At 43.1% G+C, this 24588-nt stretch overlaps 1 protein-coding gene across 4 annotated transcripts in view; it reads left to right on the plus strand.

Annotated features, from left to right (window-relative positions):
• The window catches only part of FYCO1 (FYVE and coiled-coil domain autophagy adaptor 1), an 825109-nt gene extending 809803 nt beyond the window's left edge, over positions 1 to 15306 (plus strand). For all 4 annotated transcript variants that reach the window (XM_078688154.1, XM_078688155.1, XM_078688157.1 and 1 more), the window contains 2 exons: positions 8354 to 8463; positions 14385 to 15306. In XM_078688154.1, the coding sequence (XP_078544280.1) occupies positions 8354 to 8463; positions 14385 to 14460 (186 nt within the window). In that variant the 3' untranslated portion in view covers positions 14461 to 15306. The remainder of the gene's footprint in view (positions 1 to 8353; positions 8464 to 14384) is intronic.
• Positions 15307 to 24588: the final 9282 nt, after the last annotated feature.

Raw genomic sequence — 24588 nt, forward strand, 5'->3', positions numbered from 1 at the left:
TGGGGCGACTCGTGCCCAGATGGAGGCCTATTCCCAGGCTCTGCAATCGATCTTCGGGTCACCCCCTCTCCCTGGCACACCTTCGGGCCCCACAGAGGGGGTCAGGACTCAGATCGGGTCTTCGGCGGCAGGTTCGCCCTCGGTGCCGATCGAGTGCCTCGACTCCGGTCATGGAGTCGCAGCGATGTCCGGGCACGGCCCGGAGGGGCATCCCAGTCAGACGTCAAGCCCTCCTATGCAGTTTCCACATAGCTCTGCAGGGCCTCCCTGTGCTGGCGCCGGGTACGGCTGCTGCACAGAGCTCAACTCATGCTCGACATCGTTCTTCTCCGCAGCTTACTCTCTCGGTGGAGGTCGAGGCGACGCCTGACCGATGTCGGGTGGACAAGTCACCCTTGGTGGTTGTCGGCATCGCTATGATGCCATTTGGATGTCAGTGGACCCTGGGACCGCCCCCTGATATTCCTCTGTTGGGTGAGGATGAAGACCCTGGGCATCCTGGGTTGTTTTTGTGCTGTCCCGAATAGGGGCCCATGGGACAATGGTCCTTTCTTCGACCTCGGGCTATGGCATCTCTCCTTTCTGGGCTAGTTAACCTTCAACCGTCCCCTAGAATAGCTACGATGGCTAGTGCAGCATTTTGCAAGGGCTGTTCACAGAGCTGCAGATATTTTACATATTCAGCCTCCCTCAGTTTACTTGCCATCTAATCCATTATTGGATCTCCCCCACCAGAATACTATGGAGGCAGAACCCTTGCTACCTTTTGGAGGGTCGTTATTTGACACCCTTCTTAGGACGTGGGCGCGACCCTCTTTTGGAGACCCTGTGGATCGAGCCATCACACATAGTCATCGCACGGCTCCAGGTGACCCTGTCTGTTTGTCTCTTCATCCTGGGGCTCAGGGCCTGGTAGTCCAGACGGCTTTCGCTTCGCTGCCTTCCCCTCCTCCTCTGCTGTTTCCTCCCACTAAGGAGTCTCGCTGGTTGGAGTCCTGTGGTCGCCATATTTTCGCATCCACTAGTTCGGCCCTCCATGCTCTAAACACCTCTTGCGTGTTTGCACCGGCTACTTTTGCCCTTTGAGACTCGGTTGAGCGTCTTCCCCGTCTCTTCCCAAGGGTGCCCGTTCTGACTTGGATCGTCTGCTTCATGATGGCTGAGAAATGGCACAGTTCTCCATTCGTTCGGCTATGGACTCCACTGACTCTGTCGGTCGTGCGATTGCCAGGTCAGTTGCTCTATGTCGCCATGCATGGCTGCGTGATGGCAGTTTCCCTGACAATGTTCAGGAGTGTCCTAGGGATCTACCATTTAATGGTGTGACCCTTTTTGACAGTCATGCTGACTCAGCGGTCTGCTGTCTCTTGTCTGGACCTCCATAACTTCGTGTTTCCAGTCCTTATGCAGATGTTTATTTTCTATGCAGTGTTGTCTCTGCTTGTTCAGTTACCCATCGCTGGGTTCATGATGTTAATACCCAGATGATCTGTATGGCTGTTCAGCCGTTTTTGCTTTTCGAGGGGGTTTTGAGTCTATGTGGGGTACCAGTTCGCTATTGTATAGCTAGCCTTCCTTGTACGGGAAGCCTTGTAGGCTCCTGCGGAGTCCTCTTGTAAGGGGTTGTTCTATGGCTAAGATTGTGGTCTCTTCCTGACTCTAGGCTCCCCCTCCTATGCCTTGTGGCGGCCCACAAGTGAGTGTCGCTCTCTACTTGTACTCATGCCTTATAGCTTGCGGTTCATCTGTAGAACTCCCCTGCATCTGTGGCTGCTGCCTTCTTATAGGTGTTCTAGGGATTCTGCCATGCCTGCCTCACCCCAGTCTGTTTTTTCAGATTCACTGTGCTTCTATTGGTTGTCCTTGCCGTCAGCATATGTTCTTTTTTCGCCATCTTGTTCTGTTCCGTTCCGGATATAGTTCCTCCGTTGCTGACATCATCCTCATGGTCTGCCTCCAGGTGCGCTGGGCGAGGTAACGCGGTTTTTCAGTGTTCAGTGCGCATCCTATGGGTGCACCCTGGTATGTTCGCTGTCAGGGGGACTTGGGCTATCTCTTGCGCTTCTCAGATGGCTGTTTTCTAGCTCCACTCTGAGGACGTACTTTCTCGTGGTTCAGAGACTGTATGGCCTTTCTCTATGGCTGGTTGCATCTCCGCCACACACATCATTGCTGTACGTGCCTTGTGCTCTATTTTTCTAAGTACTTCCTGTTAGACTTGGCACCATTGGCGTGGGTCTCCCTTCCATTTTTGCTGTTGCCTTATGTATTTCTGCTGGTGTTAGATGCTTTGGGCACTGTGCCACTGCTATCCAGTGCCACAGTGCAAGTTCTCCCTATTGTAAATTGATGTATTAATCAGTGGTTCCATGTTTGGCTATTTGGTTTACTTGTCAGACCCTAGTCTAGTGCACTGAGTGTGCCCAGGGCGTGTAAATCCAAATGCTGCTGCTGGGCCTGCAGCACTGGTTGTGCCACCCACAGAAGCAATGTGTCTAAGGTCTGCCATTGCAGAGCCTGCGTGCAGTCTGGTACTGTCATACTGACTGAGAAAGTGCACCCACTTGCCAGTCCCTAAACCTTCCCTTTTCTTCATATCAGTCACCCCTATGGTAGGCCCAATGGCAGGGTGCATTGTAAGTATGAGGTAGGACAAGCCCTGATGTCTGTGGCATGTCCTAATAGTGAATTACATCCATTTTCGTTTTTCCCTATTGCAAGGCTACCTGTTCTCCATAGGCCAGAATGGGCTGTTAGAATTATTACATTTTATAATCCTAACTGACTCAGAGAACATGGTAGATATTCGAGTTTAGTATGCCTGGACTCAGAATGATAAAATGTATCTTTTATTGAAGTTGGTTTTAACGTTCTGTGTTTGCAAATACCACTTTTAGAAAGTAGGTATTTGCTTGTCTAACCTTTCAAGCCTGCCTCTGCCAGGTTGTGTATTTCTCTGTCTGGTTTTGTGAGTGACAGGGCTGGATGACAGGATGAGTCAGCCCAGTGGTGAATAGAGAGATCTACATCTCGATGGGAGGGAGGAGTTGCACCTGAAACTTGAATAGGGCTGTGCCTGCCTTCCACAATGCTGGCTCCACCTCCTGGGGAGCGGCTGATGTCTCTGCCCTGCACACTGAAAGAAGAGAAGGAGTCCTGTCAACAAAGTGCTCCAGTATGTACTTGCCTTCCACAATGCTGACTCCACCTTCTGAGGGGCGTCTGATGTTTTTGCCCTGCACTGTGAAAGGAAAGGAGAAGTCGGGTAAACAGAGTGTTTCAGAACTGGTTTGGACTAGGCAAAGGCCCCTCTCCCCTCAGAGAACAAAGGATTTTGGGGTATAAATATTGGGACCCTGATCCCATGAAATTAGATTACTTTTGGACTACAAGAAGAAACCTTTACTGAGGAGAGGAACCTGAAGAAACTGAGGAGAGTCTATTCCCAAGCTGAAGTGCTGCTTGGGGGATTGGCCTGTAGTGGTTGCCTTACTGCCAACGGAAGGAGAAAGGAACTTTGTGTACTTTGCTTTCAACTTGTGAAGGATCTCCAAGGGCTTGAAAAAGAGCTTGCCTCCTGCTGAAGTCTCAGGGACAACAGACTTCAACCCACAATTCTCCAGAGTTCTTGTGGAAGTGCCTGCTGCTGTTTTGAGCCTTATGATGAACTGCGTGTCGCAAGAAGCTGGAAGCGCAATTCAACGAGAACAAAGTGTGTCGCCTTAGCTGCTGCTGCCGTCGCACTTCTGCACAAGGGTGTCGCCGCTGGAGTTGTCGCACTGCACCGCATCGAGAGAAGCGTGCCGCAGCGATGAGGAAGCGTGTCGCCATCGCTGCTGCCTGCCGTCGCACTTCTGAACAAGGGTGTCGCCGCTGGAGTTGTCGCACTGCACCGCATCGAGAGAAGAGTCTCGCAACGAGGTCGGAGCATGTCGCCGTCACTGTGCCTGCCGTCGCACTTCTGAACAAGGGTGTCGCCGCTGGATCTGTCGCATTGCACCACTTTGAGGAAAGCGACTCGCATCCCCATGAAGCGCGCCGCCGTCGGAGCTGCTGCCATCGCATTTCTAAACAAGGATGTCGCCGCTATAGTTGTCGCATTGTGCGGAAGCTTCACGCATCGTGGGAGAAGAGTGTTGTAGTTGGAGCTGTTGCCGTCGCACTTCTGAACTAGGGTGTCGCCGCTGCAGTCCACGCATTGAACCGAGAACTTCTCGCAACCACGGAGAAGCGTGCCGCATCTGGAAGATCTTCACGTCTTTATTTCTTTGCACCTGTACTTTGCTGCATTTCCCTTGCTGCGACATTGCTTGTCGTGGAAGCGCACCGCATCGTAAGGTACATTGACGCAAAGCGTCGCATCTTAAGAACTGAACTGAACTAAGCTAAAACTACCATCTTAAAGTAACAGAATTGTGTATTTTTGTCGTTTATGGTCTTGTGGTAAATCTATATAAAGTACACTTATTTCTGATATAAACCTTGTGTGGTGTCTATCAGTAGTGTTGTCACTGGGTTCCTGTATGTGGTCACAAATACTTTACACACTGCCTCTGAGATAAGCCTGTCTGCTCGTGCCAAGCTACCAAGGGGGTGAGCAGGGGTTATTTTAGGAGTGTAATCCCCTTATCCTGACTAGAGGTAAGGGTCCCTATTTGTCACAAGTACCTACATGTGCCAAGTAGAGACCCCCAAATCTAACACTTCCCTAACAGGAGTTTCCAGTTCCCCTGCTAATTGCCACGCAGGAGTTCAAAACATTTCTACTACCGGCTCCAGCTGTTGTTTTCATTGGCAGTGTTCTCTTCAGGATACTCACTGTCCTTATAAAATCTGGTGTATGTCTCTCTGTCGACTCTCCTGTTGCTCTATTTCAACATTTCTCGTCCTGGACAGGTGGCTAATGTCGCTTGGGTGTCTGGACATTGTTCTTTCCGACTATGCTTTCACCGGTACTGTTCTTACCTATGGCATGGTCTTCTATTCTTTTAATTAAAAAAAAATTTAAAAACATTTTTTCATGAACGTCTACTGTTCTTGACATATACTTCACGCAGACATGGTTTTCCTTGCTGCGGTGTCGATGATTTCTTGCCCCAGCTTTCTCATGGCAGCATGCCTTTGGTGTGTCTGGCTTGCCGGGTTCCCCCCTCCTTGTGATGCATCTTTCGCATCTATGCAATTCACACTGCATTATTTGGGCATTCACATATATGTGGTGTGGCTCTCGCAGTTCAAACTGTCTGCGCATATGTACTTCTGTTTCCATCCTTTTTGTGCAGAAGCAGTTACGCTATAGGTTCTAGGTTCTTCCATTACGCACAACCATTCTGGTTCTGTGCCTCCTTTTATCCCTGTCTGCACAAGACAGTTTTTGTGCTGTCCCTTGACGGAGTATGGTGCATTTACTCCCCATTCTTTTCCGTCCCTACAAGAGCTTGATGGTGTGGTGTCGGCCACGTTGGCATGGCTGCCCACGCTGTATTTTAGGCGATTGTTAACGACTAAGTTCTCTTGGAACTTGGTGGGTTTTAGTCGCATACCCTCCTCCTATGGGGCTTTGGTATCTATTCTAAGTCAAGGAATCTGTGGCTAGATGTCTCTATCAGATGAACAAGTTACTTATCTTTAGTAACAATGTATCTGGTAGAGACTCTGTCTAGCTGCAGATTCCTTAACGCTCACCCATCCTCCCCCACTGCGAAAGGCCTTTTCAGGTTGGGTTTATCTCCTCGTCTCCTTCTAGGTGACTTTTGTCCCCCTGCGGGGTGGCCTCTTTTACCTCCCTCCTGGGCATGATGATTCATTCTGTTTTAATGTTTCTTCTCCATTCGTTATCCTGATTGGGTGATGGATTCAAATACTCTTCTACGCCCTGCACCCAGGTTCTTCCAGGGTGGGGCTTATTTTTCTTCTTATTCTCTCCGTGGCTTGGGGTTTTTTCACTCTGCACAATCCACACAAATAATAGACGGATTGTAGACCAGGTCAAGCCATCAATTGTTGTTGTTTTTGTTTTTGGCTCTTGACTCTCCTACAGTCAATTGGCTTGGGGTCCTTTTGACTGCGCCTCAGTCAATAGGTCTTGTGCAGGGTGGGTAGCATTTCCTGTTGTTACCGTCCTGTGGTAAATTGTGGTGAATACTGTTGCTTCGGCCTTGTTGGCCTTCACAGTTACAATTTCTGGTTGCAGCCTTTCTGTTGTCTGCCGGGCCATTCCTTTTCATATACCGTTTTTGCCCCATGGGTGGGCATAGTCTTCGTTTTTTGCGGGTTGTTTCTCAAGGGCGATGCGCTGCTCTTTCCTTCCATTACGTTTTGCATACAGTGATTTTTCACTGCCATTTATGGTGCTGTTTATCATTCCGCTCTTTTTTGTCATTGTTACAATGGTTTTTTCATTACTTTTTGCACACTGTTCCCATACTCTAATAGTTTTTGGTAGTGGCTCTGCGTTGTGGCGCGGAGAAGTTTCCCCGAAGAAAACTGACGTCAGCGCGCCGGGAGGGACTTATATGGCTTCACTGACGTCATGTACGAAGACGACTTCAGGGCACAGCCATGCGGCGCTGCACCCGGCGCGCAGAGGTACTGGTGGGAAATATTTTCCGGATCCTGTCTGACGCCTGGGGAATTCAAAGTTAAGGAATCTTCGGCTAGACAGAGGTAAGTAACTTGTTCGTTTAGGATATAAAATTGGTTCTAGTTACTCCAGAAATACACAGTGGAGAAGAATTCAGTACATTAATTTAGTACTGATTGAATTAGATGTTTAAAAAGGTGTTCAAGATCAGTTACCTGTTGTTAGTGGTGAGTGACTCAAATTGTAAACAGGTTTCACATTTCATACAAGACAGAAGTACTCCAGTGCCTCAGGAAGCGGTCTGCCCTAATTCAAAAGTCCTGCGATTGGGGCCACCTGAGCCCTGCCTCCCGTAATGATAGGGGTCACTAAGACAAGTATAAACAAGTATGACATTTAGTGCTACACTTAAGTCCTCAAATGACTCAGAAATGTTGTGTGCTCTGCCCTCACTGAACAACCTTGTGATAGCCACCATTTGTGCACAGCCTCCCAGGATCTTTGAGTCAACAATATTGCCCAACAACTATGCTACTTTTGCAACTAAAGAATCTTTATGGTTGTCCAGCTAGGCCCAACTTCTTGAGAACCTTGCCCAATACTGGAAGCATCCTTGTGTCTATTTTATGGGGTGCTTACCTCCTTTCTCTTAATGGCTGGCATTGGGTCGCTGAAGCATTCCCCAGGAGCTTTTTGAGCCTATTCCAGGAACATGTCACCAATCTAAGGTTTAGGATCTTTTCAGTTTCAAAATGGTCACCTCTGTTTCTGAAAATTAATTGTATGTGTTTGAGTGGCTATATGGGTGAGTGAGTGTGAATGTGAGTGGCTGTATCAGTGACCAAGTAGGTGTGTGAGTACCTGTATGGGTGAGTGAAAGGGCATGTTTGAGTTTGAATGTATTATTGGAGATGGCTAGTAGCCCAGATCCATATGGAATTAAGCAGATCCGTTTCACCACCATAGTTGCACACTGTCCTGCACTCTATGTCGCCTTAGACTTCGCACAATCAGGAACACCTATATCAACTCCCTTAACCATGAATGTCTGAGTACTTCCACAGTATCCTCGGTCAGAAATTTAATCTGCATGCTTAAATATCCATAGATCCTGGTTCTATAAGTCACACTGCAATTTAAATCAGTTTCCATGGAGCATAGCAACTGCTGTAAATGTAGCCACTCTTAATGTTTATATATTTTTTTAACAGGAGTCACTTTTTCATTGGTTGGGAAGTAAGTGTAACCATCATGTAAGGTCTTAGCAAGAGGGCCTTAGCAAGGTACTGGAGCCTGTGCTTTTTGCCCCAGGCCCCAGAGTATTTACGGTCGTGCTTTGTACTTTAGAAAGTAGAGAGCACTCCTGACCATTCTGTTGTGATGCCTCTAATGCAGAAACACCACCAGGTGCACAAAATTGGTATTTTCCCTTTCGTTTGGCAAACATGTTTCCTTGATTATGACCTGCTTATTTGGTAAGAAAACAAAGTGGGATCTGCAATTTCTTTCCACCCAAACTCCTTCAAAACTTTTGTCATGCCTCCAGTGTTGCAGAAGGCAAAATAGTAGACACTATAGTTGGGCCTGCCATGCCATTCCTACTGTTCCTTTCAATCCATGCAAATGTCAAATCGTTTTATCCGCTTGCTCTCTGTTGTATATATATAATGTACTACCACTCTTTTATACTTGTCTGTTGTTTTGAAGGCACAACAGACCGAGACACACTGTCCCATATCTATTTGAATATATTTGTTTTTTTATTTGCAGGTTCTTATTCCAATGACTCGCTGCAACTCCCATAAAGAAACCATAAGAGGGCAACTAAAAGCTCGGAACTGTGGCATTTATACTCTGATATTTGACAACAGTTTCTCCAGGTATGTGCTGCCCAGACTGATGGGAACCGTGATAACGTTTTCAGTACTTAATTTGTTTTAAAAAAAAAATTAAATGCATATACTTGCAGTTGGACAATTTTTTTCTAGATGTCTGCTGTCGATGCTACCCAATGCACCACTACTGAACACCAAGGCTGCCAAGTCTTGATTACGCCTCAGCCTTTCTTTCGCCAACCTCCTCATCCTACCTCTTTATTTCCCCTTTTCATTCTCTTTTTCTTACCGATTCCCTACATTTGACACTTTCTTTCTTCCATTTCCTCCTCCTCCTTTCTTCCATTCCACCCTGTTTGTTCCTTTCTCCCTTCTTCTGCTTTTTTGCCTATTGCTCTAGGTAAAGCCTGATGATGAAATATAAGCCTCGGCCTCCCTAAAATGAGTGTCAGTGCCTACCATCTGTGAACAGGCACAAATTAAGCACTGGTGCTGGTTTTGCTAATGTAAAATCACCTGTAAAACTGAATATTAGCTTGGATGCTTGGCATGGTATAAATTTAAACACCAGTTCTCATTTTCCCTAACAGTGAAAACATCCCTTATTTAGCACTGAAATAATTCCTGTTGTTGCTGGGTCAGTGGCGTAGCTAGGCACTTTGCCACCCGTGGCAGTTCCTGCCTTTGTTGCCCCGCGACAGCCACACTAAGGAGTGGGGGTTGGACGGAGGGCGGGTTTGCTGGCGATCATTCCTGCGTTTGCTGCCCCCGGGGCAAACTCACTAAGAAAGATCGAGACACCTTAAAAACGTTGGCTAATAACCCACACATCAAATGTGTCAAGACTGATAAGGGAGGAGCCCTTGTGATCCTCAATTCCAGTATGTACAATCAACGTATTCTTGAACATATTCAGGACACTACTATCTACATGCAACTTGAGAACAACCCCACCCGGGAATTTCAAAGTATCTTACAAAAAATAGTGGTGAATGCCCATCAAGCAGGCATCATTGAAGATCGCACCAAAAACTTCCTTCTACAAGAACATCCTAGGAGCCCCACTATTCACATGTGTCCGAAAATCCACAAAAATCTTCATGATCCACCCTTCAGACCTATCGTTTCCACCAAAGGTTCTATCCATGAACCCACGGGCAAGTACATTGATAAATACCTCCAACCCTTGGTCACGAAATCCAGAAGTTACATTAAAGACACAACTGATTTTTTACTCAAACTGGCACAGATCCAAATCAACACCACCGGTTCACTGATTCTTTGCACCGCAGACGTTAGCTCACTATACACCTCCATACCCCACCAGGGAGGAATTGAAGCCATCGAACAAGCTCTCCTCAGCAGTGACATTGATATGTCTATGCAAACATTCCTCATGGAACTTATGGTATATACACTATACCACAATTATTTTCAAGAGGATAAGAAATGGTACCTTCAGCTCTCCGGAATGGCAATGGGAAACTGCGCAGCTCCAACATATGCCAATATCTATATGGAGAATTTCGAAAAGTTATACATATACGCTGACACCACCTTGTACGACAAAATCAAAATGTACGTCAGATACATTGACGACTTGTTCCTCATATGGACTGACGCCAAAGACACCCTCATCAACGCCTTGATGGAATTAAACACCAAAGATCAATGCATCAAACTTACTTGGTCAATGAGTGAGACGGAGATCACGTTTCTAGATGTCAACATTAAGATCACTGAAAAAGGATTCAGCACCGATTTACACCGGAAAACCACTGACAGGAACAATACATTACACTTCACCAGTTTCCATCAGGGTTCACTCAAGAAGCATCTTCCTTTTTCTCAGATGTTACGTGTAAGACGCATTGTATCCGAAGAACATACCTTCAGCAACAGAATCAAGGAGATGCACGATCGTTTCTTAGATCGAGGCTACCCTGAAAAAATCCTCAAGGAAGCACACACACGAGTGGCAAACACTACCAGACAAGAAAGCCTTCAAAAACGACCCAAACAAACAGAAGAACGCATGGTCTTGGTATCGAAATTTTCTACTGCCAGCACAAGATACAAAAGAATCATCCTTAAACATTGGCCGATCCTACAAATGGAACCCGACTTTCGGGACATCTTTCGAACTCCTCCTCTGTTCGCCTATACCCGCACTAAGAATCTTAAGGAAATTCTCACCAAACCAACACCTGATATCAAAGTTCACAAAGGAACCCAGCCATGTTTAAACTGCAACAATTGTAATTGCATAATCAAGGGCAACACCATCAGACACCCCATGAAAGGCTACCCCATTAAACTTCAAGTCAGTGCCACATGTGACTCTACGAACTTGATCTACGCTTTAAAATGCCCCTGCGGCAAAATGTACGTCGGTAAGACCGAGAGAAAAATAAAAGTGCGCATGAACGAGCACAAATCCAACATCCGTACCAAACAGGAGAAATCCAATGTTGCCATGCATTTTCAAGAGTTTCACCACATTATTGCGCAACTCCAATTTACCGTATTGGAACTCATCACTCCAACAGAAGGCTTTAACGACAGTAAACTATTACTCAAAAGAGAACTCGAATGGATATACCGTCTACAGACACTTAAGCCACATGGACTTAATGACCGCGTTGAATACAGTTGTCATTTATAATGATCATATGTGAATAATGTATTTCATTGCTCTCTATTACTCACCACTCTCTTCATTTTTTTTCCTTTGACCTAGCCTTTGTTGACTACTTTTTGACCACTCCAAGATGGCCCCCTCACTTTTTATTCATCTCCTTTTCTATTTCTACTTTCGTAGTGACACATCGTTAGTCCCATCTTTATTTTCACCATTCCGCACTTCCGCATTTAACTCCCTTCCACATACCGGAGTTAACCCAATCTGGATACACCGGCCGAAGTAGCGGTCCCCGCCACTTCTCAGAAGTAAGTACCTTGCCTTTCCGCAGGGTCGCGTTCACGAAATTCCCTCCTCCTTTCACTCACGCTAGATTCCTATCACCTCCAGTCTTTCTACCCCGCTTACCCTCCCTTTAACCACGATCCGAATCACCACCCACACCAGTCATGCCAGCGTTTGTGCACCTTTATTGAAGACACTGATTGATCTGCACTTAATTTTAATCCTCAGTTAATGGCGTTCTTTCACCTATTCCCACCCCTGACATGGGCCTGTCTTTTTTTCCAGCTCTCCTTGACAAAGGGCGTGCAGCCCGAAATGCATTGGAGTTCGTATTTACCATTTATGCTTTGAACCTCCTCCATTGATATGACGACAATATCATTGAGAATTTTCACATAACCACGATTGAAAAATAAGCTTACAGTTTTCAAACAATTTTGGAATCATTGTTTTGATCCCTCACGGAGTGCCTCATTCAGGGGATGTACTAGCATATCCATGCGTACACCACATGTCTCACAGTTTCAGGCGTTTGACGGTAACGCCACCCTGGCATCCTTCTTACCATCATTAAAAACATTATTTAAACTGAGCAGTGCACCACCCTTCTTCCTTTTTATTATCCTTTTGTATTACGTCATTGCCAGTTATCCCTTTTTTTATTTTAAAGTTTTATATAGCGCTAGCTTGACCCGTAAATCAAGCTAGCGCTATATTCTCTATTCTCTCGCTCTTTCTTTTAAAAAACGATTTGCTTTTTCCCCCTTTCGTGGTTTTCTCTCCTCCAAAACCTTCCCATCCCCTCCTTTCCCGTTATCCACACACTTATCTATTTTGGACTCCCGCCCCCCCCTTCCTTCTCGGCGTTTCTCTTTTACGCGCCTCTCAGCCGGACCCCCTGTCTTGGGGGTGTGTCCAAGGGTCTATGCGTCGCTTTAAGCCTATGTGTGTGAATATTAAGGGGGTAAACAATTATTTAAAGACAGAAAATAATTTTCCATTAAGTCACAGGTCCTCTGCCTCTAATCCCCTCCCCCCCGCCTGCCCCTTCCCACTCTCCCCGGTCCCCCTCTCCTTTTGTTCCCCTACTATTTTCTTTAAATTGTTTCCTCATTTTACAATCTGTTTTTCTTCCCTTGTGTCTTTTTTCTCCCCCCCCCAGTTTCCCTGTATTTTATTCTCGTCTCTCGAAGACGAGAATAAAATATTGCATTACAAATGCTATAGGTGTCACATTTGCAAAAGTTATAACTATTGGCATTGTAAATGACAAAGCTATTAATTTTGCTATTTTCAAGACCAACACATTAAAAAAAATTGTCATTTACAAAACCAATAGCTCCAACTTTTCTAATGCGAGACCTATTGCATTTTCAATGCTTGTCCTTCTTGGCTCTATCTCTATTCATTATCCCTCCCCGACTCCTCCTGATTCTACAGAGCACTTTTCAAGAATTTTTGTAACCATCGTCCATTTGCGAGAGATTAAGCTATTGGCATTGTAAATGACAATGCCATTAATTTATCTGTTTTCAAAACCAACACATAAATAAAAAAATTGTCATTTACAATGCCAATAGCTCTAACTTTTACAAAGGCGAAACCGTTGCATTGTAAATGCTTGTTCCCATTCCTATCTCTATTTGTCTCCTTTTCATCAATTTTCCCCTTTGTTTCTTTCTTACCTTTTGCTTTCCTCCCCTCTTTCATTTTCTTTTTTTATACTTTTTGTTGCTTCTTTTTTTATCTAATTATTTCTCCTTCACCTTTCTTCCTCTCAGTTCTTTCCTTTTTCTTCCCATCTTTCTCCTTTCACTTTTTACTTTTCCTTCTTCCCCTCTTTTTTGATTTCTCACCTTCCTTTTTTTGTTCTATACCTATAATCTTCCTTCCTTACATTCAGTCTTATCTTCTTTGCCTGTCTTCATGTTCCCTCCATTATTATTCTTTCTCAGTATTTTCTTCCAGCACTACTGTTTTTTTCATATCTCTCCTTTCTGTTTCTTTGTTATTTTCTTATTTCTTCTATTGTTGCAATTTGTCTATAATATTTCCTTTCCATACTTTCCATCCCTTTCTTTCTTTTGTTTTCTTTCTGTTCTTTTTATGTCGCACTCTTCATTTTTCTATTTAATCTATTTCCTCATTTGCCATTCTTTCTTTCTTCCTCTCCATCCATTCATTCCTTTCTCTGTTTTCTTTTTTCTTCCTCCCAATTTCTTAATTTCTCTCTTTTGTGACTCTTATTTCTTTTGCTCCTTTCTCTGTTTATATTTTCCTCATTCTTTTACTCCTGTCTGTTGTTGTTTTTCTTTCCCCGCCTTACTCTACTGCATTCTTTCTTATTTTTCTTTCTTTCTTTCCTGCATGTTTTCTCTCATTCTGTCAGTATTTCCTTTCTCTGTGTCTTTCACACTTCCCCTTATCTGTTCCTCTCCCTTTTCTCTCATGTTCCCTATCTCTTTCTTAATTTCTCTCCCTTTCTCCCTTTCACTGTCTTAGGAGCAAAGGTATAAAACTGATCCATAGAGAACCTAAATATAAATCTTTCGCAATGCAGCATCTGCACCATTAATGTTGTATGCTCCCTGGGAGGGCTCCCCGCGCAATAGTGTTGTGATTACAGTCCCACAATGATCCTGTTTTTGGCAGGGTGAAGTTGATTTACATCTCTAGTGCTTGACTTGGAGTATACTGCGTTAATTGAGCTGATATGTAGCACAATCTAATGTGTCTGATCTGAATTTCCTCAATAAAGGTTTTAAATTTTTTTTTTTTAAATGTTATATGCTCCCTGCACTCTAGGGGCAGTGGTTAAGTTATTTAGCCTCTGTGTATATTCGTCCAAACCCTTATTAGGCAGTAGCTTGCAATAGTTTTCAATGATCAGAAGTAGCTTTCACTATAGGAAGGATTGGAGACCCCTGGTCTAGTCAAACCACTTCAGTAGAATGCATGTGCTACTTTTGAAAATAATCAAGTAAACAACTTGAATAAAAAAGATATAATAACAATCATGTTTCTTTGTTCTCCCTCACAGGTTCATCTCTAAGAAGGTGTTCTATCACTTGGCTGTTGAGCGGCCTGTGGTCTATGACGGAAGTGATTTTCCATAGTTTGGATCTTGGGATTTTCTATGATGCTGAGCTGTTTTTTTCTAGTCTTTGAAATTATTCTAAGAAAACACTATCATTCTGCTTAGGTATTCATGCAATAAGGAAACAAATACTGTATTTATCCACTATGCAATATTTATTCAGCAATATTTCCATATTCAGAATACTTTCAGGAACACTAACAGTTCTGTACTGTGTACAGGGTGCTTCAAGCAATGTTGTCTCTCAAAGGGGAGTGCAATCTGTTGGCCGTGGGTGTAGCTACCCATTTTTCTTTTACTCTTTTTGTGATGCTACGCATAGGAAAATCAACAAAATACTGATTAGAGCTTCTTAAAGATATGCATGCCGTACTGAGCTTAAGGAAGGAGGTCAGTGAGAACGATATTTTGCCAGATTCTGATAATGGTACCGTTAACAGCAAGGACACATATTAGCATGGGTCTAGAGAGATGATCTCTATTGTCAACACAAAGCCTTTGCATTCAACTGCTGTTGCATTCATATATCCATTCATTAAGCCCCACTATCGAATGCACACAGGACAAAGAAAACATTGATTCTCTAATAGTCTTGGAAGGAATCCAGGAAATTTTCAGTTTTTTAACTGGGAAACACCATTATATAAAAGTCAACTTTATCTTGTCACAGCCTTCAAAATTGAGTGTGTCATGTCTGCCATACACAACTCTTTGCCATGAAGGAAAGAATTGCATATCCTTTGCCTCGCGATCCAGATTGTGAAAATCAAACACTGGTAACGGTGCAAGCATTTTGTAAGTATAATGATGTTTTGTCTCTGCAGCAGTCCTCATATATATAAAATAAAAATTTTTGGGGCCTTTTCCACTTATTTGGTGCTACCAGTAGGGAAGCTTTGTCCCTGCCAATCGATCTCCACAACCATCAGATTATAGACGACATAGTAGGTAAGCAATTAGGACTGTGTCAAGGAAAAGTAGAACTTAGTGTAATGAAGACTATCAGTGAGTAATCAGAGCATTGCTAGTTATCTTCTTTTTGTCACAGTTCTAACATTTTGAGCATACTTTAAACACTGCACTACTTATAAACGGCTACCCTCAGGAGTTGCCCGAAAATCATTCACAAGGGTCTCTAGTTGGCAGAGGTATGCACCCTGTCCAAGTAGGGACCACGATCCTAGTCAGGGTAAGCTAGAAACACACTAAAACATGCACCTTAGGCAAGAGAGGACTTACAGATGGCAGAGTCTAGCAGTAGCAGCAGCAGAGTTGGCACTTGGAGTCGCTCTGGGTTCAAGTGAGATGAGTCCAGTCCTTGTCCTCAGTTGGGCAGAGATCAGCAGGCAGCAGGGCAGGGCAGCTCAGCAAAGCAGAGAAGCAGGTTCCTTCAGAACAGTCAGTGATGCAGAGTGGCAGTCCTTGTAGCACAGCATTCTTTACCCCTGGCAGAGTTCTTCACAGCTCCAGTAGTATATTCAGAGCCCCATGCTTATACCCACATGTGCCTTTGAGATAGGGGTGACTTCAAAGAAAGCCTTTGAAGTGCAAAGGTCCCCTTTCATCCCAGCCCTGTTTGCCAGGCTATCTGGGAGGGGGGTGGGGGCACACAGCCCTTTGTGTGGGACACCAGACACTGCCTATTTGAATGTGTCATCTCCCTCTTCCACTAAAGAGGATTTATAATTACTATTCCCCAGATTTGAAACATGATGCAGCTCATCCTTTCTAATCGGGAATTACAGGGTAAAGTGTTTTAAGGATTTCCCAATGCTGCCCTATGAGAGGAATGGGCCTCACAATATTGAAAAACAAATCTAGCTGTTTGTCACTTCCAGGACATGTAAAACTTAAAAGTACATGTCCTACCTTTTAATTACACAGCACACTGCACTTAGGACTGGCTAGGACCTACTTTTGGGTGACATATGTGTAATAAAATGTTTTTTTAAGGCTTGGCAAGTGATTTTAAATGCCAAGTCGAAGTAGCAGTAAACTGTACATATGGGCTTTGCAGTGCCAGGCACGAGAAAGGTTTGAAATGCTACTTGTGTGGGTGGCACAACCAGTGCTGCAGGCCCACTAGTAGCATTTAGATTACAGGGCCTGAGTATATGGTATACCACTTTACAAGGGACTTATAAGTAAACTTAATATGCCAATCAAGTATACATTGATGTCACAATGTTTAGTGGACAAGCACATGCACTTTAACACTGGTCAGCAGTGGTAAAGTGCTCAGAGTCTTAAGGCCAACAAAAAATACAGCAAAAAGTTGGGTGAAGACCACCCTAAGGATGACAGGTCTAACAAACCCTTATACCAACAAGTATGAATAAGGATGGACCATAGGCGGCTTTCAAATCCCTGATCTTCAAATTGGTAGGAGTATGTGCCTGTGAAGGAGTGCAAAGAAAAACAGAATCCAAGCTCATCCACCCAGACTCCTGTCGCAGAGTGCAGTACTACTCGAGTAACATTATGTTGCAAGATGGTGACTGAACAAATGTTTAAAAAAACAGTGCACATTATGAAGACGTTGTCGCAGAGCACCAGCACAATGATAGTAACATTGATTGATTGATCTTATAAGACGGAACCACTCTTAGTGCCATTTGCTCCTTCGGCTTCAGGTCGCCACAGTCTTATCAACTTTTGCCTATCCAGAGTATATTCTACTGCTGTTATGAGATACTGAAAAGGAACCAAGAAACTGAATAGAGCATAGAAACACTACACCACCTCATTATTTATAAAAGGAAAATAGGTGTACTTGCATAAACCCTGAAGCAGTCTTCTCATGTGAAAGCTGGTTGCCCAAGTAGGAAGTTTCCAGCCACCTAAATTAAATACATTCTCGCTATAGACTTGTAAAAGAAGACCACAGACTGAAGAATGAAATGTCAGCTTTCATAATGCTTGTGTTGACAGGCCTAAATCCTTCAAACCAGTGATGTCCCAAAAATAACTGCCCACAAGTTACAATACATATCTGTAAATTATTCATTGATTTCATTTTTTAAGTACTATGCAAACTATTGGTAAGACAGGGCTATATCACAATTCTTAAAACTATTTTCTCTCTTAAAGCTTACAGTTAGGGGCCGATTAGGATGGCGGTTTTTCCGCATCCTCCGGGCCGGCGGAAGTGTCCGCCGGCCTGGAGGATGCGGAAAAACCGCTGCGGAGCCTCCAAAGACCCACCGCCAAATTAGGATGGCTGGTGGGTCTGGAATTCCGTCCGCCGCTTTTCCGCCGCGGTCGGCTTCCGACCGTGGCGGAAAAGCTATAACATGGCAGGCGGTGTCTATGAGACACCGTCCGCCATATTAGGATGTTCGTAAATACATGCTTTTCCACGGCGGCTTTTCCGCCATGGAAAAGCATACGGACATTCACTTTGGGGGCCCGTTGCGGGCCCCCTGGGTGAATGGGGGGTGGGGGGTGCACATGGGGGGTACCTATGGTACCCCCCTGCATTTGCGTGCACAAAGCAGCAGGCACCGTGCGGTGCCGGCCGCTTTGTGCATGTAAATGTAAAACATGCTTTTTTAACATTGCGGCGGGTGCAGCTTGAAGCTGCACCCGCCGCAATGTTAAATATAGAGGATGTGACCGCCACCCTGGCGGTCACATCCTAATCAGCACGGAGGGAACGCCGCAGCCCCTGCGGACGTTCCCTCCTCCTCAAGGGTGGCGGACGGACGCAAGTCCGTCCGCCATCCTAATCGGCCCCTTAGTCTGGAGATAGCCAAAACAGGTAACCCCAAACAACAGCGAGCATGCATAAGATTGTCCAAAGACTTTAACATCCATTAAAAAACGTGTCCTTTTTCAAAAAGCCAAATCAAAGAATGATCACAGGACGACTGTGACCTAGTATTTTGCCTCAAATCCTGAATGTGAATGTTATCAGCCAAAGTACAGGCGACCCAGGCACCTTTCATTGACCTGAAACATTTGGATAAAAGCAGCATAATGCAATAGAGATGTGGATGACCAAGTCAAAGAGAGAATACCTGCCATTGGTAATTAAAGCACATCTCAAAGCAAAGCCCTACAGAATCAATTACCAGCCTGTGTGAACAGCCGCATCACAATTCGCACTCTAACAAGAAACCTCTGCTTGGGGAAGCTCCTGCTCACAATATTACCTCAAATCCTAAGAGCCAGAGCTGCCTGGCATTTTATCTTGTACAAGGCCCTAAAGTCTGGAATGACCTCCACCTGCACATCAGAGCCACCAGCTCAGTTCTTGAATTTTAGAAGAAACTGAAAACCTGACTTTTCCAATATGCCCAGCCAAGCCCGCACCATCCTTCTCGAGGCACCAGGATACCCTCCTGGGCAGATGCTTGTCTTACAAATGCTCATAACATAACTTAACATTCTATAACTTAGCAAGCTTCAGGTTTGACATATGTATTCAGAATTTTCACCAAATTTGTCTGTAAAATCCTAGTTCATAATAACAGATAAGCCATAATGAATTGCATATTTAACTTTGTCAAATTTGTGAAGTGCTTACCACCATCTGCTTGAAGCCTAACAATAGTATAAGTAGAAGTGCCTTTAGTTTCAACCCAAGTAAATAGCATGTACACAAACAACCAAGTAAGGATGGAAGTCAGATATGACCTTGAAGGTCCCACAAAGATCTCATCAGGAGCTCTGCCAGCTGTGTTACCCACTAATTCCTACAAGGCACAGAGAAAATGTAAAATAGTACATAAAGATAAGAGTCAGTTGTGGAAGAATCAAGAATCAAGCCATACCTGCCTACCCCATGACATCTGTGCTCATAGGGAGCTCACCCTATCAAAATATATATCTGTAATTTAAAGTGTTTTTTTAGACCTTTCATATTTAGAATGAAAAGACTTGTAAGTAACAAAGGTACTTGATCATTCAGTCTTCGGTTCCCGAGACTGACGCTTTATCCAATAAGCCATTAGCCTCTTGCCATGAAAGCACTAGTCTCAGATACACTCATGTCATTTTAGATCTCCAAACAGTACAGCATAACCATGATTAATGTTTACATTATTATCAGAAATGTTACTGGGCATTCATCAAAGGGAACAGAACAATTATTATTTAAAAATTAGTAGCTTGTTTTTAACTATCTTTTTGTATCATCACTTATGTCATTTCAAGGCTCTCAGTAGATCATTAAATTTACAGTTATTTCCCCACCCCAGAATTACCGTTACTCTGCTTCCCATTAATTACATGGGTGGGGAAGTAAAGGGGATTACAACGTTTTGGGGATTTACATGAAGGAATTGGTGTTGCTGCACCAAACCCCACTTATTTCTATCCAGATATACAAAAATAGAGCTGGCAAAAAATGCAACCCTCATATAGGTAACAAGAATTATCCCAGGGCAAATATTCTACCCCCAGAGTATGTCTTACTGATTAACCAACACCAAAATACTTGCCTACTTCGGTAATCTGTGAGATTTCATGTAACAAAATACCTGTGTACAGCATTAAGCAAATTGTGAGAACCATTCACCCATAAAAGGTCCTTGACTTTACAAATAATTTGCTAAATAAATAAGACGGGCTGTGTTACCTTTGTCATCATTTTAAACAAACGATGAGGCCTAGCTTTGTTAATTGAATTGGCTCTTTTTGAGGCTGGGCACACAACTTTTGCCCAATCAAATGCAGTACTTGAACTAATCAACATGTGAGTGGAACCAAAGCTCCTCTCTCAGTAACACAACATAATAGCAATCCACCCATGAAGGTCTATTGGCTTTAACAAATTTATATTTACAATATATAATCCAGGCATACTGCCTGTGTCATCACTTTTCATAACATAACGAATCAAACCTATGGCAAAGGACATAGGGCCATATGTATCATTCAAAATTGCGATTGCAAATGCCGAAATTCGCAGAATTTCAGAGTTTGCGATCGCAATTAGGCTTAATGGTATGTATCAAAGAAAAACTGCCTCGCAAAATTAGGAATCGCAAAATTTGTGATTCCTTATTTTGCGAATGTATTTAAGGAATCGCAAATTGCTTTTTCTTAAATGGAATGTATGAGGCACCCAAGTTGTGCAAATATTGCATAAGGAATTGTAAATTACCACCAACTACAGGTTGATGGTAATTTGCGATTATTTTCAAAAATGCATATTTTTGCATTTTTCAAAGTGACATGTGGCGCACACACATGCCCTTAGGGCATGTATCTACGCTACATGTGCACCCATGCTCATTTCAGGGGTGCAACAGGGTGTCCTTTTGACATTGCATTCTCAATTAGAGAATCGCAAATTGAGAATGTCTTCCCATTCGTTCCTTTGGGCCTCTAGGCCCATAGGAATAAATGGGGAGGTATTCCTTAATTGTGAATCGCAACTTGCAATTCGCAATTAAGGAATATGTAGGATTCGCAAAATTATTTGCAAATCCTACATACATATCGTTTTGCGATTCGCAATTCGCAAAAAGTCGCTATTTGAGAATCGCAAAACCAAAGTTTCATACATTTGGCCCATAATGTTTCCAATGAACCAATGAGGCCTATAGTCTTTATTACTGACTTTTGAACATAAACTTTTCTACAAGACAACTATCGGGCACTCCGTGATAAAATTACAAAGATATACACAATTAGAGCTGGCAACACAAAAGACAACCCTTGTTAGGGGGACTAATAAATATTATCACATTGTAAATCTTACACCTACAGTGTTTATCAGAGTGGGTAGCCAGCACCAAACAACTTGCCTTTCAGAGTAATATGCCAGATTTCGTGTAAAAGATTTCTAGTCTACAGCCTTAAGCAAAGTTTGCTAACCATCCACCCAGTTCGGCTCATTGGCTTTAACAAATGGTTTTCATGATAAATAAAACAGCCCTACTCCCTTTGTCATAACCTTAAATACAGGATAAGACCTACTAGCCTTGATCATTAAATATGCACCATAACCAACTCACTCCTGCTCCACTGAGTATAAGCTTTCCCAGGAGTCAAAACTTGCAATATAGGATCTCTTTTTTAGGTGAATCACATAACCAAGCTCTTTTTTTCAGTTGAACCACACAACCAAGCGTTTTTCAGTTGAAGCACAACACTTTTGGCCAATCAAGCATCTCAGTAGTCCTTCTAAACACTCTTTTCCTGTTAATAACATCAAATCTAAGGTCTGGGCAGTCAAATCAGACCTAAAAATACAAACCACTGTCCGTATTCACTGTAAAAAGGATTCAACATGCAATTATGTGTCAGCTGTACCCCTTCCACCAGGACTCAAAGCTTACTTTGGAGAATGAAGAGCATGGATAGGTACCCTGCATGGCAGGACCCTGCCTCCCTTACCACAGATTAGAAAAATGGAAGTAAGAGGGGAGCTGGGACTGGTACGCATTCTCCAATAGGCACAGCATAGCTAGCGAAGCTGTGGGCCCTGAATGTGATATGGATTGATACACCCGTAAAACATCAAACTGCACGTCTAGACTCATCTTGATAAGCAAATGAAGACTGCCTAAGAACTTCTCCAGGGCACATTACAAACAAAGCAAATATGTAAGGAAAAGAAAAGCAGCAAACGAAAGGAAATTGACCTAGATACTAAGCAGCCCCCTGTGCAGAGTTTACTTCAAGGAAACACACAGGACTTATGAGTGGAGTTGCAATTATTATGTCGAGCCCTTTGTGTTTGCACTGTGGATCATCAGTCTAGACCCATGCAAATCTGTATACAACCCTGCACAAAGCATAATTGTACCTTAATCAACACCAAAGTCTCTTGGTTTAGAGATGATTGAAGTCTTTTTTAAATCGTAGTGTGCTACTGCCTTATGCACAATTGTGTAGTATCTCTGTGCACCCTCAATCTACAACAACAATGTGGAGTTGTGGCAATGAAGCAAAAAGGCTCGGTTGAGCTGTGTGCGATTTTGTTGCGCACAAATGAGGTGCCATATAGCAATGAGGAAAACAATTCAGCCCCACTCTTCCTTATCTTTCCACACTGCAAATGCCTCTGCCAAGTATTTTCCCAATCATTTTACATTTTTCTTCTCAGTGGCAACTGTGGAATTTAGCCCTAGTCTTCCATAGACTCAAAGCAGAGGTATTGTTTGAATCCTCAAGCAAGTGTACTACACCCACCTGAAACCAGATGGAGAACTACCAAATTCATTTCCTATAGTATCTGTCATTGTCATCATCTCAGTATGGGGTTTGAACCTCTGCAATTAAAGACAAAAGTCAAACAACTCTGTCTCTGTTTGAGTTGTGCTCCCACAGGCCCCAGAGAAAACATTTTCTAAGGCTTATTGTTATATTTCACTGCAAAACCATCTCTTGTTAGTTGCAGAGTTTGAACTTCAAGAGCATGTGCACTTCATGCTTTTCTTAACTAGGTAATGTTGAGTTTGCAACAGCCCTTGCGAAAATGTGGGATGTTTACAAACCATAACGAGGAAAGATAGTGAGTGGGTATGCGTGGTAGGTAGAATGAATGAATTGATGATGCTTACAACCAAATGTAAATACAACAAAAATCACTAAACAAATGTTTTTAAGCTAGAATATTAAAGACTGTATTTTGAGTTTTGTAGGAAGGCTACTCTTGTGATGCGATGACCTGCTCAGGTTAGGAACCACATTTTTAGTAGGGTAAATAACTTCACAATGTTATGTAATTTCTCAAGGGATTGGGTACACGCTTAAAAATGAGAAAAAAAAGCAAATTAACTAACATGACATCTTTTCTTCTCTCCGTATGTGTACTGTCTGAACGGCAGTATTCTTAAAACTTGTTGAGTTACTGTCATATTCCAGAATCAATTTATTTTTCACTCCACCACGTTGCTGCTTTGATCCAGAGGTTTCCATGATTCCTGTTGTGATGCAGTACTTGTATAAAATGAGATAAACTAAAGTTTGCAGATCCTCATGCAACCTATTATTTTTGTACACTAACTCACTAGCTATTAATCACACATGTACACTACCATATTTAGTCTATATACCTTTTATTTTCGGTCCAATCTGTTAGCAGGTACTTGCATAACGAATTCAGGCCTCTGCCCTGTAGATGATCGTAGGCTTTCGAATGAAGCGGCGTTTGTCTTACTGAATTTGTGCCTAATCATGTGAAATACAAATTCTGGTAAATGTTGAAATTGTGAAATAAGTTTCATACCCGCCAATCCTTGAGTCACTTTAATGAAAAGAATGCATTGGTTTACAGAACCTGTGTGTGGAGAACTTCTGTGGCAGTGTAAGCACAGAAACCAAGGTAATCTAACAGTGGTGGCACAATTCCTATTTTATTTTCCCCAGAGTTTTGTGTTTGTCTTCGATAAAGAACTTTAGATTAAAGGGGACATACATTTACCGTTGTACTGCAGCTTTGTAATTGGGTGGCCCATTATGTGTTTTATATTTTCCACCTACATATAAATAAAAGAAACCTGATTTAATTTGAATTTAGTTTGTTTCTCATTTGTTCACAGTTCACAGAACCCAAATTGCCTATTTTATTTCCCCCGAGTTTTGTGTTTGTCTTCGATAAAGAATGTTAGATTAAAGGGGACATACATTTCATAGTATGATATACCAAAACGTTACAGCAGGTTATATATGATTACAACACATTTACCTTTATACTGCAGCTTTGTCTTTGGGTGGCCATTATGTGTTTTATATTTTTCACCTACATATACATAAAAGAAACTTGATTTATTTGAATTTAGTTTGTTTCTCATTTGTTCACAGAACCCACATTGCATTTACTGAGTGAGGCATATTAAATGTATTATTTTTAACTTATGCATCACTAACCACACACTTGGGCTCCTCAGGAACCAAAAGGCCTACTTTTAGCTTGTATAGTTGGCAGTGGTTAAGAAAACACTGCAATAAAGGAATCTTGCCTTAGGGAGAGGGAGGCTGTTCACCTGGCGTCGTGGCCACACCTTCTCAGGGGTCCAAGACTGGATAAAAAATTAAATAATATTAGCAGATTAACAAAGTAAACAAAAATGAAAAACATAAATGTAAAATTTAACATTTTAAAATGTTCTAAATTGTGAATGTTGGGACAGAAAAGTCCCTGGCATGGTGATGAACGTGCACCCCTGCCCGGAGTGCCCAAAATATAATG

This window comes from Lissotriton helveticus, chromosome 4_1, assembly GCF_964261635.1.
Source record: "Lissotriton helveticus chromosome 4_1, aLisHel1.1, whole genome shotgun sequence".
Lineage (NCBI taxonomy): Eukaryota > Metazoa > Chordata > Amphibia > Caudata > Salamandridae > Lissotriton > Lissotriton helveticus.